At 43.5% G+C, this 16416-nt stretch overlaps 2 protein-coding genes across 2 annotated transcripts in view; both read right to left on the minus strand.

The window, feature by feature from the left end:
• SLC4A11 (solute carrier family 4 member 11) overlaps positions 1–16416 on the minus strand; it is a 1943806-nt gene that overhangs the window by 1744692 nt on the left and 182698 nt on the right. The window contains exon 2 of the mRNA XM_078678714.1: positions 3329–3355. Coding sequence (XP_078534840.1) covers positions 3329–3355 — 27 coding nt within the window. The remainder of the gene's footprint in view (positions 1–3328; positions 3356–16416) is intronic.
• The window catches only part of LOC144821543 (uncharacterized), a 1076254-nt gene that overhangs the window by 775382 nt on the left and 284456 nt on the right, over positions 1–16416 (minus strand). The window lies entirely within an intron of this gene.

The raw sequence follows: 16416 nt of genomic DNA on the forward strand, positions 1-16416 counted from the left end.
GTTTTATACCTATGCCCCACAGCTTTCCAAGAACAACTGTGTATAGCCTGTCTTTAGATCATCGATGAAAGCATACGAGTTGCATGCAAACATGAAAAATGCATTACCGCTGCTTCTGCCTTTAGATTGGGAAGTTGGAGGCATTCAAAGAAGGCATCTTCAAACTGCAGGTAACCGCTTGTTTGTGAAGTGTTGAGAGACTTAAAGCAGATTGTAAACTTTTTAGAGATTTCAACTTTAGTTATCAGGTTGCTAGTAGAGTTCTTGATAGCTAGTGTTGACTGGAGTGAATCCATTTCCTTCCGCTCTAATGTCTACCAACCATTTTGCCATGTTTGTAGTGTATAGATTTAATTTAGATAGATTTTCTTCGGTTTTTGGGTCAATAGCGAGTTCAGATTTACTTGTGATTGTATGAACTGTCGCAGGGTGTCTCTGCTTGCCAGATTATTGATGTCTTAGGTCTTGAATACAATGTTCTAGCAATAGCTGATGCAATGATACACATCGTGAACTGGCAGAGTCCTTCATCAGATAGAAGTTGAACGTAGACCATAGTGCTTTAGTGGAGTTATCAGGAGATCATTTCTCCTCATGATGTTTGAATTTAGAGGCAGTCATCTACCAATATCTGTTGCATAAGAAGATGTACAAGTTCAGAACAATTTTCGGGGCTAAACAATCCAAAGTCTTTATCTGGTATGTCTCAGGAACACGTTGTGGGTGAATGACCAGCACAACGAAATAGTTGGCTCTCATCTTGGTGCAGTGTACACATGACAGGAAAGTGTACTGCCAGTCTCGGGATGAAGTAAGTGGCAGGTGTCTATAAGGCCATGATCTTCTAATAGCTTCCTCAAGAGCTTTGTCATAGTTAGGACCAGTCTGAAGGTGTCCCGAACGGTCCATGATTGTATCCAACATCAAGTTCCAATCACCACCAATCAGCATTTCCTATAGAGGAATTCTGTTAACAAGTTGGTTTAAATCTGTGAAAAATTACTAATACAGCCCTATTTGGAGGGTCGACAGATGTGAGTGGACTGGATTAACAGTTTAGCAAAACCATATTGACTCATAGGAACAAACTAGCTCTTGCAAACTTGTTTTGTCAACCAGTGTAGCGGTCTAAAATGATTTAATCGATGATCCCCTTGGGAGCTTTATCATCACATGCGCCGCCACATTCTGCACTACCTGCAGTCTATTCAAAGGCTCAGGGAGATCAGGATAAAGACTATTGGCTTAGTCAATACACTAAGTGATCAAGGCACGCACAACTGTTTTCCACGCTTCCAAAGGCCGTGTGTTTAAAACAGTCTGCTTATTGGTTAAAATGAGAATAATGTAGATGGTTTTATTTAGAGAGATCATTTATTCATCCTTTCTCTTTTAGGAAATGCATGCCTTTCTCCCACAGACCCTCTTATGTCAGTGCCAATAATTGAAAAAGTACACATTTTAAGAGATCTGAAAATTTTCTAAATTCATCTATTTTGCATTACAAGTAGATTAAAATAAACAAAACTATCTTATGGAAAAATGGCTAGATAAAGGACTGAATTAGGTTAATCAGATCAAAGAAAACTATACTTTTATCTCCTTTCCAAAAGTATGCCATTTATTTAAATGTCCTAAAATCTCTTGAAAAGTTTAATGTGTAAACCCCATACACTAGGAGTATATAAAACATTATCTCTCCATACTGTTGAAAACACTAACAATTATTATCTCCTACATATCCTAAATTCAAGACCTACAACCTATGTTTATAATTTGATCAAGCTGCCTGACACACAGTCAGATATTGGAAATACAATAGCAATGGGAAACAAGATTTAGGTGCGTTTTTGTCAGCTAATTTATGGAATAAAATGTGAAAGAAGACCCAGAAATCCTTTACAGTGGTGAATGAAACTCAAGCCTTATTTTTCATCTTCAATAGACTTTTGATAACTCTTTATTTTCACAGTAAATGTACCACAACACCTCCCATACCTGCTGGTCCTGTAATGAAGCAAATGCAGACTTGAAGCATATCCTATATTCTTGTCAGCATACCAACAGATTTTTTTAAGAAGGTTTGGTGTCAAATAACCTCTATGTAGCTTAAATGTTCCTTTCACACAAATATATTTTTAGGGAGTCTCTCAGACAATTGGATATGCTGCTCTGCAAACATTAATGTAATAGATACAATGCTAGCTAGCGCATTTCAGCAAATAAAAAATTGGAAAGAGACTGGAAAGATTTCCTTTCAAGCCCGGTGGTATGGAGTATGTTATAATCATAGTTTTGATAGAGCATCCTTATCACCTGCTTTTAAGAGACTTTGAGTTCCTGTAACAATTTACCTCGATAACGTTTTTATAGTACTTAACAACCCATTAATTGAAGAAGTGTCTAATCTTTCTTGAATTCCTCTATTATTTAATCTTTAATGGTTATCATACAAATAATTACTGTTTATGGAAGCTGTACCTCTGCATTACAGTTTTTCTCCATCTACTAAATTTGTTACATTATATGAAATGAGTGGCAGTTCACATAATATAGCGATAGTTAGCTAAGCTTTAAAATTATTATTCTTACCTAAATTATTTGTACTATGTTATCATTCAAATTCATGAGTTTTCTGTTTACCACTTTTTTCATTCTACTCTTCCCACCCCTTTTTAGGTCTCGCTATTACATTCCGCAAGAAATGAATAGCGAGAATTTTAGTGTTGCATCAGGAAACCTAAACCAGCCGGCGGATTTCCACAAGTGCATGTGGTCTCGTGAACGCGCTCCCATCCGCCTGCTGGTTTTGCTTTCCTGATGTTCTCCACATCAAAGCCATCAGCCTCCCTTCCACAGGCTTCCCCAGCGTGCGCAGTGCGCGCTGGCCTCACTTCTCCTCCCCCCTAATTGCTCTCACTTTCACGGCCGCCAGCTACTTCAAAGCGATCCGCTCCGCCCCCTGCTGCACCCCATATGGTTTTGTTGTTGAAGCGCCTCGCCTCCCTCAGAGCGCACACCGCCCCTGCGCTGATGGCAACGTCAAGACAGTGTGGCAAAAAGTTGGGCAAGCGCATATGTGAGTACTTATGTGTTTGTAAACATGATCAACAATGTTCATAAAATAGAAATCATTTGATAGGCAATCTGCAAAGGATCCGAACTATCCACTTCTTACACAGGCACACGCACACACGGGTTAAAAGTACACGTCACAAAAAGGTTGTGATTTGAAATGATCCAGTATGTAAAGGCAGGCACATGAGCCACGCACGTCAGCACGCGGGAGAGGACATTAAGTACCATTTATTGACGGAACATGTCTTACCTGTCGCGAAGGAAGCCCTTGAAATATCTGCAAGAGATAAGAGATTTCTTGCTTTAGGAGACAATTGCGTACTTTGAAAGTGTCCAACCAAAGAGGAGTAATTCCATGACTTATCGAGAAATTACAAGAAAACATAATTAGCATAAATTAAGCAACGTGCACGATTACGAATGATATATTTTTTAGTTTTTGGCAGCCCGCATCTGAAACATGGAACACGCCGTGTCCTAATCTAGGCCTTTATCAAGAGTTTCTGTATTGTGGAGCAGGCCTGGCCAAATGGTGCATTGTGCTTTAAAAAAATGATACAACACTATTTGGAGACCCCGACGGAACTGGCACGGTTAGAAACATTTGCACGACAAATTCATGGAATCATAAGCAAAGACCCACTACTGGTCTAAAGGCACTCGGAAAGTTAAAGATTGTGGCCATATATCAATTCTTAATGGTTTTATTATATCTAGTTAAATCATAGTATTTTGATATCATCCAAATGACATGTTGGTGTCTTAACTGTGAACTAATAACATTCCCCACGAGATACATTGTGTACGGCTTTCATAACAATTTGTATTAATTGAAACAAAAACATGTATTCATTCATTCACTGTACGTGGCTGGCTCCCGTTTATACCCAGGAGGACTTTCTAGGTTTGCAGGTAACATGCACAAATGCCCCCATCTAGCATAGTAACACTTCTCAGCACAAATCAAAGACATGGAAATAAAGTTGCTGAGGTGATCCACACCACATGACCTGGGTTTTTAGCCAAGAGCACTTTCCATGCTGGGACTTTTAAGCCGTGCATGTAATGTTCAAACTCAAATCCCAAATCCTAGAATGAGGTTTGCTGGTGGATACAACCCCGCAACTGGCAAAAGGTGTCACATACCGCACGGGACACTCTTGGCAACTAGGAAAGGGCGTGCGATGTAGAACCTGCAACATCTAATGCTACAGCTGCTTTCATAAAAAAAAAAAAAATTAATAGAAAAATATGGATTTTCCACACAGAAATGACGTAATATGCTGCAGACCAAACTGCAAGTAAGCCATACTGGTCTGGCGACATCACACTACTCCCCATGCACCCTACGTCACGCCGATTCTCCTGGAGGCAGTCTACTACTGTGGTGGTAGATGGATGAACTCCAACACACCTGACAATTCTCTCCTGCTCTTTCACGCCCTCAAGTGGTCACCTCTGGAATCTGCCATCTCCAAGACCGCCTGCCTCACACAACACACCATTCAACTGCAGCCCTGCCTACTTCTGACGGAACAGGAACCGTCTGGCAAAACCAGAGTTATGCAAGGCCAGCCCCTTCTACTTCTCAAGCTACCTGGTTCAAGAAAACTGCTCTCCAGTGCTCTTTCAGGCAATGCCCCGAGAATCAGGACACTCATCGGATTTTTGTAAGATTACCACCCTAATTCCAGAGCTTCAAACTTAAGCTGAAATAACACCTTCTACAGCCTGCTTAGACTACTCACACGTCGATAAGACTCGAACGTCTCGCTGACTGACGACATGATTTTCTGTGTCTGGAGTAACAAAAAAATATATATATCTTACTTATAGCAGCTTTCGGCCAGCACTCAATCAAATACAACTTTATTCAAACTTGATTACATAAGTGAAAAGTACACATTTATTCTAAAATTACAAAACATAATATGACCATATATACAAAGTTAAAAATTTGAGTCCAATCGGGCAAAGTTTATCAAGTTCATAATAGGCCATTTTATAAAACCCAACAGCCAGCACTCAATATATTGTTCTAAAATTATGGCATTCGCATTTTTGTTAGGCCCACTACACATACAGCATGGCACAGTGAGTCTGCCCACATCAGCCATTAGCTAACTTCACTCTTAGTGACAGCATTCTGCCCTTCCCAAAGAGCACTGCAGAATTCAAAGCAGTTATTTATGTTCAGTGCTAAGGACTACGACAATATATGCCTTTTCAGACCCACATTTTTTTTGTTGCTCTTAGTCGTGTTTTTTTTTCTTCTTTTTTTAGAGTACCTGGCAATGTAATGTAATGTATGTATGTATACTTGTAAAGCGCACTGTTACCTCGTTACGTGGCGTCCTGGCGCTGTATACCGCTGGGGAACCCGTCCTGGCTTTCCCTGTGAGAGGGCACCCCAAGGTTAAGCCAGGCATCCCCAGCGTTGCTGGGGCCGTTGTGGAGATTAAGCAAGCTATTGCCCAGAGTTGCAGAGTGGGACCCATGGTTAGCGTAGGCACCTAAGCGAGAATTATCGAGTCCGTGGACATTGACCCAAGACCCTGCCGCATCGGGAATTGAACCCTGGTCCCGGGCCGACCTCTGCTTCAGGGTCTGCCGCTTCTAACCAGTGAGCCACACTTCTCCACTCAAAAATCTTTTTACTAAAACCATGACAAAGCAGGCATTGGTTAAGCCAAAAGGCTGGCACCCACCAGACCTATCAGCTTTGCCAATATTTGTGTACATTATGCAACGTACCTCCTGATGGATGCATTTATGCAATACCTACTGATGCATTTGTGTTATAGCGATTGATGCGTTTGTGTTATAGCGATGGATGCGTTTGCGTTATAGCGATTGATGCGTTTGCGTTATAGCGATTGATGCGTTTGTGTTCTACCTACTGATGCATTTGTGTTATACCCACTGATGCATTCGTGTTATATCTCTCCACTCTTCCTCAGTTTCCACCTCACTCTCTCCTGCCCCTTCACTGTTTTGGCATCTCCACTCTTCCTCTATTTCTGTCTCACTCTCTCCTGCCCCTTCCCTGTCTTGGCCTCTCCACTCTTCCTCTATTTCTGTCTCACTCTCTCCTGCCCCTTCACTGTCTTGGCCTCTCCACTCTTCCTCTATTTCTGTCTCACTCTCTCCTGCAATTTCCACAAAATTGACCTAGACCCGAAGGCACTTAAAAAACTTCTATTTTTTTATTTTTAATGGTGTACCATATGCTGCAAACCATTACAACTAACTCCCCTATTTTAATTAATAGGGTAGGAGGTACATCCACATTGTGCCATATTTAAAACTTGCCAGATCCCTTTTGTAAAACAACAATTGTGAGACAACAAAACACACACCCAAGTGTCAAACTCAGACGAAAGAAAAAAAGTGTGTGAGAAGTTTGTAAGTGCTTTCGGGTCTAGGTCAATTTTGTGGAAATTGTATGGTGAGTGGAGGGCGACCTATGACCTTAGTTTCCCTCTAAGCTCCTTGTTGGTAGACGTCACTCTCTCCTGCCCCTTCACTGTCTTGGCCTCACCACTCTTCCTCAGTTTCCGTCTCACTCTCTCCTGCCCCTTCACTGTCTTGCTTCTGTTTATTGTATTTGCACAAATCTAATATCTTGGTCTATTCCTTTTCAATAATCAGGCAATTTTGTTTATTAGTTGTTTATGTTTTTGATGGGTTTATTTATAGGCACTCTCTACCCATCGCCCTCACTCTACCCATCGCCCTCACTCTACCCATCGCCCTCACTCTACCCATCGCCCTCACTCTATTTATTTATTCCATTTGTATGGCGCGACAGCTACCCTGAGGGTTTCCCGGCGCCTTGGATCAAACATTCCAGAGGGTCATAGTATCATTCTTGGTTGAAGAGCCATGCCTTGACACCTTTCCTAAATTTCATATAATTAGGTTCAAGGCGCAGATTGAGCGGGATTGAGTTCCATAGTACTGGCGCCAAGTATCCAAAGGAGCATCCTCCTAGTCTTGCTCGCCTGAATCTAGGGACAGCAAATCTCTCCTGATGGATAGATCGGAGGTTCCTAGTCGGGATGTATTTATGGACCAGTTTACAAAGATATGCTGGTGCTTCTCCTATGTTTATTTTGTACATAAAACATAGCGCCTTAAATTTAACTCTGTTGCCCATCTTGAGCCAATGTAATTTGCATAGATGTTCCGATACATGCGCTCGCCTATCTATCTATCGCCCTCACTCTATCCATCTATCTATCGCCCTCACTCTATCCATCTATCTATCGCCCTCACTCTATCCATCTATCTATCGCCCTCACTCTATCCATCTATCTATCGCCCTCACTCTATCCATCTATCTCCCTCACTCGATCGATCTATCTCCCTCACTCGATCGATCTATCTCCCTCACTCGATCGATCTATCTCCCTCACTCGATCGATCGATCTATCTCCCTCACTCGATCGATCTATCTCCCTCACTCGATCGATCTATCTCCCTCACTCGATCGATCGATCTATCTCCCTCACTCGATCGATCGATCGATCTATCTCCCTCACTCGATCGATCGATCTATCTCCCTCACTCGATCGATCTATCTATCTCCCTCGATCTATCTCCCTCACTCGATCGATCTATCTATCTCCCTCGATCTATCTATCTCCCTCGATCTATCTATCTCCCTCGATCTATCTATCTCCCTCGATCTATCTATCTCCCTCGATCTATCTATCTCCCTCGATCTATCTATCTCCCTCGATCTATCTATCTCCCTCGATCTATCTATCTATCTCCCTCGATCTATCTATCTATCTCCCTCGATCTATCTATCTATCTCCCTCGATCTATCTATCTATCTCCCTCGATCTATCTATCTATCTCCCTCGATCTATCTATCTATCTCCCTCGATCTATCTATCTATCTCCCTCGATCTATCTATCTATCTCCCTCGATCTATCTATCTATCTCCCTCGATCTATCTATCTATCTCCCTCGATCTATCTATCTATCTCCCTCGATCTATCTATCTATCTCCCTCACTCGATCTATCGCCCTCACTCGATCTATCTATCGCCCTCACTCGATCTATCTATCGCCCTCACTCGATCTATCTATCGCCCTCACTCGATCTATCGCCCTCACTCGATCTATCGCCCTCACTCGATCTATCGCCCTCACTCGATCTATCGCCCTCACTCGATCTATCGCCCTCACTCGATCTATCGCCCTCACTCGATCTATCGCCCTCACTCGATCTATCGCCCTCACTCGATCTATCGCCCTCACTCGATCTATCGCACTCATTCAGCACCACCACTCAGGGGCACCACAACATCAATCTGTGCAACCATTCAACAACAACTGGTTCAAATATGTTCTCTCAATGTCTCAAACTTTACTACAAATGTCATAAAAAGATGTTATTACACTTCTGTTCTTGGATTTTCGTCACAATAAAATACACTTAACACAATCTTCACAAAAGTTATTTACAAAAGTTTAAGCTATTGCTATTATAAATTACAATAACTTTTATTTAAGTATTAATTATTTAAAAAAAATAAAAGCCATTGTTATTTGTAATAGCAATACATCTAAGTCACGTAAATACAACACATATTGCATTACAAATGCTATAGGTGTCACATTTGCGAAAGTTATAACTATTGGCATTGTAAATGACAGCTATTAATTTAGCTATTTTCAAAAACACAGAAATAAAAAAGTTGTCATTTACAATACCAATTAGCTCAAACTTTCCTAATGCGAGACCTATTGCATTTCAAATGCTTGTTATGTGTATTTTCAACTCTGAATGTATTATTACAATGTTATAATAGATTTAACCTGCGATTGCCTAAATTAACACTATTTTCATATCTATCAGAATCACATTGTTAGTTTATTAACTCATCTATATAGGCTATTATATTTACAGGTGCGCTTTCAAAATTTGAGGTTTTGTATCATGTGCATATATACTCAATAAAATCTACTTTAAATTTTACAAAAAAATTAATTTTACTGTGCCTGTTGTGCTACACATCCTCCATCCTCAACCAAACAGCTGGTGTAAATATGTTGGTTTTCCCTGGAGTTAGTGAACTGGCCAGTGCTGGACCCTTCTTTGTCAGGAATTAAGTTTCTTCATAATAAGAAACACATTCTGGAACAAAGCTTGCCATGCAGTTCATCACTCTGCACAGAAGCGCACATACCCCAACCCAGCTCTACACCACACTTTGGCATGAGTGGGTGTGCAAACCTCTTAACCGCATGCGCGCTAGCGGTTTTCCCGCTGTGCGCTGCGTTTTTTTAAAACCAGCGTTACATGACGAGCTCAGCTCGTCATCAGCGTACGACAGGCGTACCTCATGACGAGCTGAGCTCGTCATCAGCGTCGAAGGGGTTAAGACACACCCGAGCACTATTAAAAGGGTAGGAGACCAGCATGAGAAAAAAGGGGACACAATAAGATCATTTCCAGACTGATTGCATGAACAGGTTTAGACCAGACCTCTTTTTCCAGTCCTGTATTTTAAACAAAGTCCAAATAACTTTGGTTCATTAGATCACTTGTGATAAAGTATCTTCTCCTTTGGCACAGTATCAAGAGCACCAAGATTCTTTCCTCAATTGACCACGCTGCTACATCCTTTTCTAGAAATCCAATAATAGCTGTAGATGGTATGCCCTGTGCTCCTAGGCTTATCCTAGGTTGAATTTAGAAATCCATGTTTTCTGTTCCAGGGTGGTACATCTAAAAGTACAAAAAGTTAACACATCATTTTTCCACTTTACGTTTGATGTAGTGCCCGAATACTGTTTTGAATCTATTGATCTGGTACTACGAAGTCGTGTCATATGGAAGCATTTTTTTAGATCAAGGTTCACATATCCTTGCTCTAAAAAAGGATTATTTGATGATGTGCATCAGGTTATGATGACAAAGGAGGCATATGTATCCGGCAATTGTAGCTAAAGCAGTTCTTCCAGTTTGTCCTCTCTAGATTTGCCACCTCAAGCCCACCACAGACGCTCACACAGTACACTGGTAAACTGAGGTCTCTGTTCTGTTGGTCATATCCTTAGTCTGTTCCCCAGTTTTATGTCAACTGCTATGAAGACCCAAAGATCCTGAAGAACAAGTAAAGATTGCCCTGCTGCCAGACTGTATAAGGTAGTGATGTTTGGTAACCTGCTGCACAACTTATGTATCGGGGGAAAGGTTTACTGTTGTTGCCCACACTGTAAAAAGTGTATGTGTGAACACGTGTGCTTGCCTGGAAGGAAGTATAAACTGCTGCTGTACACTCCATACTTGTGTGACTAAGACATGTGTACTGGTGTTACCCACACTAACGTGTGCACACACGCGCACACATAAGGAAGCATAGACTGCTGCTACCCTGCTTGTATCACTTGGGTGTGCATGAAGGCGGCTTCCACTGCTACTACCTATGCTGTATACCATACGTAAGAAAGCTTTTCACTAGACAAGATAGAACTATTGTCAGATAGTGTGAGGCTACCATTCACATGCCATGTTAAAATGTCAAACATTTAGCTAGTTCTCCCTTTTTAAGATTAAAAAAAAGCCTTCTTTGGTGCTATAATTGATTAAAAAAAAGTTGTTTTAGGACTTTATTATCACTATATTTACAAGTCAATAGGATTTAGAAAAATCAATCTGTTTTTCACAGAGTTTGGGTTTTAAAGTATACTGAATAATCAGCACACATCAAGGGGGGGGGGGGGCATATGAAATAATTCTTGAACTTGGACATTCAAAGCCGACACGTATGAGTAACTAAAGTAATTCAAAGATTTAGGCTGGTTTGATCCTTCAGCACAGCTGCAAATGTCTGCATTACTGACTTCGCAAACAAATGTAATGCCTGGCTTAAAGACTTACTGAGAGATAAGATCCTGGTTTGGGTTTACAATTCTTCTCATAAATAGGAAAATGCAGCACTCTGGTACAAGGTGTAGACAGGAGCTATGCTATTTTTAGAGGTTAGCATTTTCCGCAAATGACCTCTTGCAGTTGGCTGGACATAATTTACTGCTTGCAGCTATTAATTTACGAGGCAGGTTTTAAAATCAGTTCTTCAAATAAAGAAAAATGGAGGAATGAGCTTCCAAATTTATTCCACCATGTGGTAGCCACAATAGAGCCACCATTTGACAAGGTGCGAATAAACATAGGGTCTATAAATAGTGAAGATGTCACGAACACTCCGGGTTCTTCAAATGTTTTAGATGGTTCTGAGAATTATGGTGGCGGCGAGTCACACTGCGTGCCGGCGCTTGGAGTTTGAATGCATTTTATAACCATAACCGCAACGTCATAGTCTGAATTCCTACAGGAGAAGGGGGCTCAGGGTATCACATTTAAAAAAGAATGGCATGATGCCTCCATCTACCGGCGACCCTGAATCATCAAAAAAAGGACATGGTCAACTGGGGTGACCATCCTGCCAACAGCGTGTGAAGGAATTCTGCAAATCCATGTCAGCAGCTAAATGACTAAGTGGCCATCACTTGACTACAGTGCAGCTTTGATGGAAAGGACAGGTTGCAAATGGGTTAATGATTTCTTGGTCCTAGAATGCGATTGGTTCAACAAACCCTGAAAACAGAATAACCAGAGTCCAAGAAAGGAAGCTTGAATCACCACTTGCATATTGTATCTGGTACAAACAAGCTGAGCAGCGTTCCTTTTGAGGATCCTGTAAATCTGCATTGATGAAACAAGGTGTTGAATTGTATTTCTTGCAGGGGATGGAAAGATTGGCGCAAAATAGATTGATGTGCTTGTAAGAAACTATGTGTCTTACTAATTCTCCCTCAGCACTTCATAATGCATGGAAGTGGTTGCCAAGATGTAGTTGGCTTTAACCAAGATAATAAACTTAGAATGACTTTGGAAGAGAGCATCAATTTGAGAAATAAACAAGCATTGGCAAAGCCTAAATGGCACCAAGCCTTTGGACATGGTCCGTGCTTGTTTAGTTTGTCATGATTTTTGCAAAACTTTTTCCGTTAGGCCCTCAATCTAAAAAACAACAAAACACTGGCTAAACAAAAAAAGAGCAGATAGTAAAATATTTTTGGTCCAAAAAGCGCTCATTGCCATAATAGCCACTGGCGCTCAAGGGAACTACTCTGTGTGTGGGAGTTTCGCACGCTATATAATATTGTGAACTCTAGTGAAATGTAAATGACAATAGGAGACTAGTGGATGAAGAGGGATGGTTTAAAACCCCTTTAGGTATACTATACACATAAGTTTAGTAAAATCAAAATGTCGTTGCTAACGTCAGACCAAAAAAAACAAGCATTGACAAAGCCAACTGTTCTGGTCTAACAAAGCTATTGCAATAAAGTTTAACCATGCTGTACATCTGCATGGCTGCTGTGCAGTTTGGCAAAGTAACATTTTTAAAAACGTCAGCGCAGATTTTTTTTTTTTTATGTATTAAAAAAAGCAAATGGGGAAGTGGGTTAGGGAATGAGACAACAAGGAGAGGGAGAGAGCAGGAAAGAAGGTTGCGGTGAGTGGAGAGGACATGCAAAAGACAATGAGGAAGCACAGTAGAATTCAGGAAGGGCTGGGGAGGCAAGCGGAGAATGAAGGGCTGGCAGCAAGAGTTGGGGCAGCTGGCTGACAGTGAGAGTAGGTGAGGAGCTGGGAAAGCAAGCTGGCAACAGAGGGAAGAGCAAGCTGGCAACGAGGGAAGAGCAAGCTGGCAACAGAGGGAAGAGCAAGCTGGCAACAGAGGGAAGAGCAAGCTGGCAACAGAGGGAAGAGCAAGCTGGCAACAGAGGGAAGAGCAAGCTGGCAACAGAGGGAAGAGCAAGCTGGCAACAGAGGGAAGAGCAAGCTGGCAACAGAGGGAAGAGCAAGCTGGCAACAGAGGGAAGAGCAAGCTGGCAACAGAGGGAAGAGCAAGCTGGCAACAGAGGGAAGAGCAAGCTGGCAACGAGGGAAGAGCAAGCTGGCAACGAGGGAAGAGCAAGCTGGCAACGAGGGAAGAGCAAGCTGGCAATGGAGGCCAGTGACAGGGGCTGGGGTACCAAACTGACATTGGGGGGCATGCTGGAGGAGTGAGCAAACTACAGAAGGTGGGCAGGAGGGGGGGGGCAATGAAGGGCAGGTGGGAGGAGCTGGGAAAGCAAGAGGAGAACAGAGGGTACGGACTGGGGAAGCAATCAGGCAATGGTGGGCGGCAAGAAATGGGGAAACATGGACAGCAGAGGGTGGGTGAGAGGGGCTGTGGGAGCAAGTGAACATGTGGGTGAAGGGGAATCAAGAAGGGCAGGGAGGAAGCAAAAACTGCAACTAAGTAAGGGTGAGAAAATGACAAAGGGGGGGATTAGTATACAAGGGAGACCACTAAAAAAGATAAAACCCTCGTAGAGTGCAGAAACTAAAAGAAAAAAGCAGTACATGAAAAATGAGCAGTGGAAGGACACAAGTAATGCATCCATGCTCTGGGGAGGGACAAACACAAAAAAAGGAAGGAAAGTCTATAAAAGCAAATAAATAAGAAGCAAACAGATGAGCAGTAAGGAAGCCAATGAATGTTGAGCAGGATGTGGACTCCAAGCCCACTGAAAGCTAACACAATATCCTGCAACAGACCGCACATGTGCTGGCTTCGGGGATGTCTAAAAATGAGCGCAGCTCGTCCCATTATTGAGCTGAAAGGATACTAATTGTTTTGCTCCCCTATAGGATTTGGACTTCCTGAATGGTGCTTCATGGTTAAATGACTCCACTAATGCCTCTCTGGTGGTACTGTGGGCGTTTCTGAATCTTTTGCCATGATGTATTGCTTTTCATTGTATACCGGTTAGCGAATTACAGTGGATGTGAGAAGTTGGCCTGATATGCAGTGCTCACTATTCTAGTGATCACTATGTATCAGTCCAAACAACCCTTATTGATGATTGGTTGTAAGTCAACCTTATAGACCAGCTATCCTAGTAGCATGGATACGAGCAGTCTAAGGCTAAGACTCTAGAGGGCGTGTGAAGCCAGCTGTTTTACCATCACATTACCCCTTGAACACCAAGTGAAAGGACACCACCCAAGTTATGAAAATAAATGTAAATTTATTTCTAACAAGACTACCCTGGCTCTTTATGAGACAGGGAGCTAAGCACACAACAAAACTCTTACGAAAATACTTTAAGTCGCACAATTTACACAAATGCCCGAGGGGCACGAAAAACCATATATTACAAAAGTGGAATGCGAACTACTAGCAGGTAAGTAACTATTCTCATAGACTTTAGAAACGCTAGTCCTACAATGCTAAACACTTAGATTAGTTGCAGGAGGCCTGTGGACGTCGTGTGCAGAGTGGGAACTCTCACGCGTAAGGCGGGAAAAAGTCTAGGGAGGCTAGTAGTCACAAAGTTACTGTTCTCGGGCGAACCCGACTAGGTGGGTCGAAAACGGGAGTGGATCCGAACACTTAGGGTGTTGGACTATGCTGAAGCACCGGAGTACTTGGTTTACCTAGCCCAGGGGCTGCGGCTGCATAGGGTTGAAGTTACGTCGGAAACCCTCGTTGAAGAACCAGGAGCCTGAAGAAGACGTTGCTGGCAGGCGGCCAGTGAAGAGAGTTCGTGGAGATCCAAGCCTGGATCAGGGAAGAGGAAGACCTGAAAGCAGAGGGGACCAAGTTCTGAATCACTAGCCAGTGATTTAGGTGGGCACCAGAGTGGCACCGGACGAAGTCACCTCGACCAGGTGAGTGGGCGCAGCTGGGCTCTGCAGTCTCTCGGACCAGGAGGCGTTGTCGGCGACCAGGATGGAGGTGCGAGCTGTCCCACGAAGGTATCTGCTGCTGACATCGCTGGACCCAGGATTGGGCAACAAGTCTTGGCAAATGCAAGGCCCACGCGGTGGACCTAAAATGGCGTCTTGAGTAGACCAGGAGGGTCCAGGGTGCTCCTCTGATGGAGGGGAGCAAGGGCTAGTCTGGAGCAACCAGACCAGCAGTGTTTGTTGTCGTGCAGTGTCGTGAAAGGGCCACTAGCCAACGGGCAAGCGACCTGGACAACGCGGTGAGCAGCAAAGAGCAGAAGGGCCCCACGCAGATCTCGTGGATGCAGGGGGGCTGAACTTCGGTGCTGGAGCTGCTCAGGGTCGGGGCTTCTCTTACCCCAAAGCACTCGGTCGAGGGTCACTCGGGAGTCGTGCTGGACAAGCGTCGTGCAGTTCTGAAGATGGCCGGTCCCTCGAGGTCTCGTCTCACCCACGGATCACAGCTGGGCTGATGATGTAGGTTGAGGTCAGAGGTGCCAGGGAAGCCGGTTCTCGTCGTGCTGGAGCAGTCTTGATCCGGAGGAGAGACTGGCAACAAACCGCGATACTTGGTTGGTGCCTGCTGCTGCAGGGTGACTACTCCTTAGTCACAAGGGAGAAATCTTGAGAAGAGTCTTGAGTTCCTTCTTGTAGAAAGTAGTTTCAGGATTCAAAGATGATCTGATTTGGAAGGGGGCCAGTTCCTACCTTTATCCTGAAAAAGGGGGCTGGCACACGACTAAGTCCTGCCCTATGGGTGGGACTAGGAGGGGGGTGGTTACACCCCTCTCCTTTGGCGGGCTTTCCCCAGGTCAGGGGCTGGAGTGCCCCTGGAACTGGTTCCAGCCGGCCTATGCATAGTGAGCACCGGGGTGCCACTTGCAGTCACCTTCCTCTAAAGCCCTGCCTACCTAGGATACACAAAATCCTGTCTGGGACGGTGCTGGCACCGCCCCTGGCAGGAAACCCTTTGTCCTTGCCTCCTGCTCTGGGAGGACTCCCAGCAGCAGGAGGGCAGACTTGTGTCTCTGTGGCAGCATCCATTTTGTGGAGCTAAGGCTATGTCTGACTTTAACCGGGGTTACAGGTTACATACATGTCGTGTCCCTCTAGAAGGGTGGAATGCTAACCCCGTCGCCAGAATTGGCGAGGGGTTAGTATTCCAATTCGTATGACACCTTACTCGACATGTTTTGATAAAGCGATACCAGAGTTGGCATATAACCGCGAGGATTATAATGCACTTAAGAGTATATGGTATGCGATATCATGGAAACGGCTAAGGGATGGATCCCGAAAGCCGCAGACAGGCTCAGCTCATGCCAGAGCACTATTTCACACGATTCCAAGCACTCTGCCTTCAGGATTGTCAAGGCCTGCCATAGGAGATCGGTGTGTCCATTTAGGTTTAGATATAGGAATACTATATCTAAAGCAAAGGGTGAGTACACCACCTTGCCCCCAGCTTTCAAGCAGCCAGTTGTGTCTGTTTGGTTAGACAGTCCAGGGGTGGCATAATACATGCTGCAGC

The sequence above is a fragment of the Lissotriton helveticus genome, chromosome 2_2 (assembly GCF_964261635.1).
Source record: "Lissotriton helveticus chromosome 2_2, aLisHel1.1, whole genome shotgun sequence".
Lineage (NCBI taxonomy): Eukaryota > Metazoa > Chordata > Amphibia > Caudata > Salamandridae > Lissotriton > Lissotriton helveticus.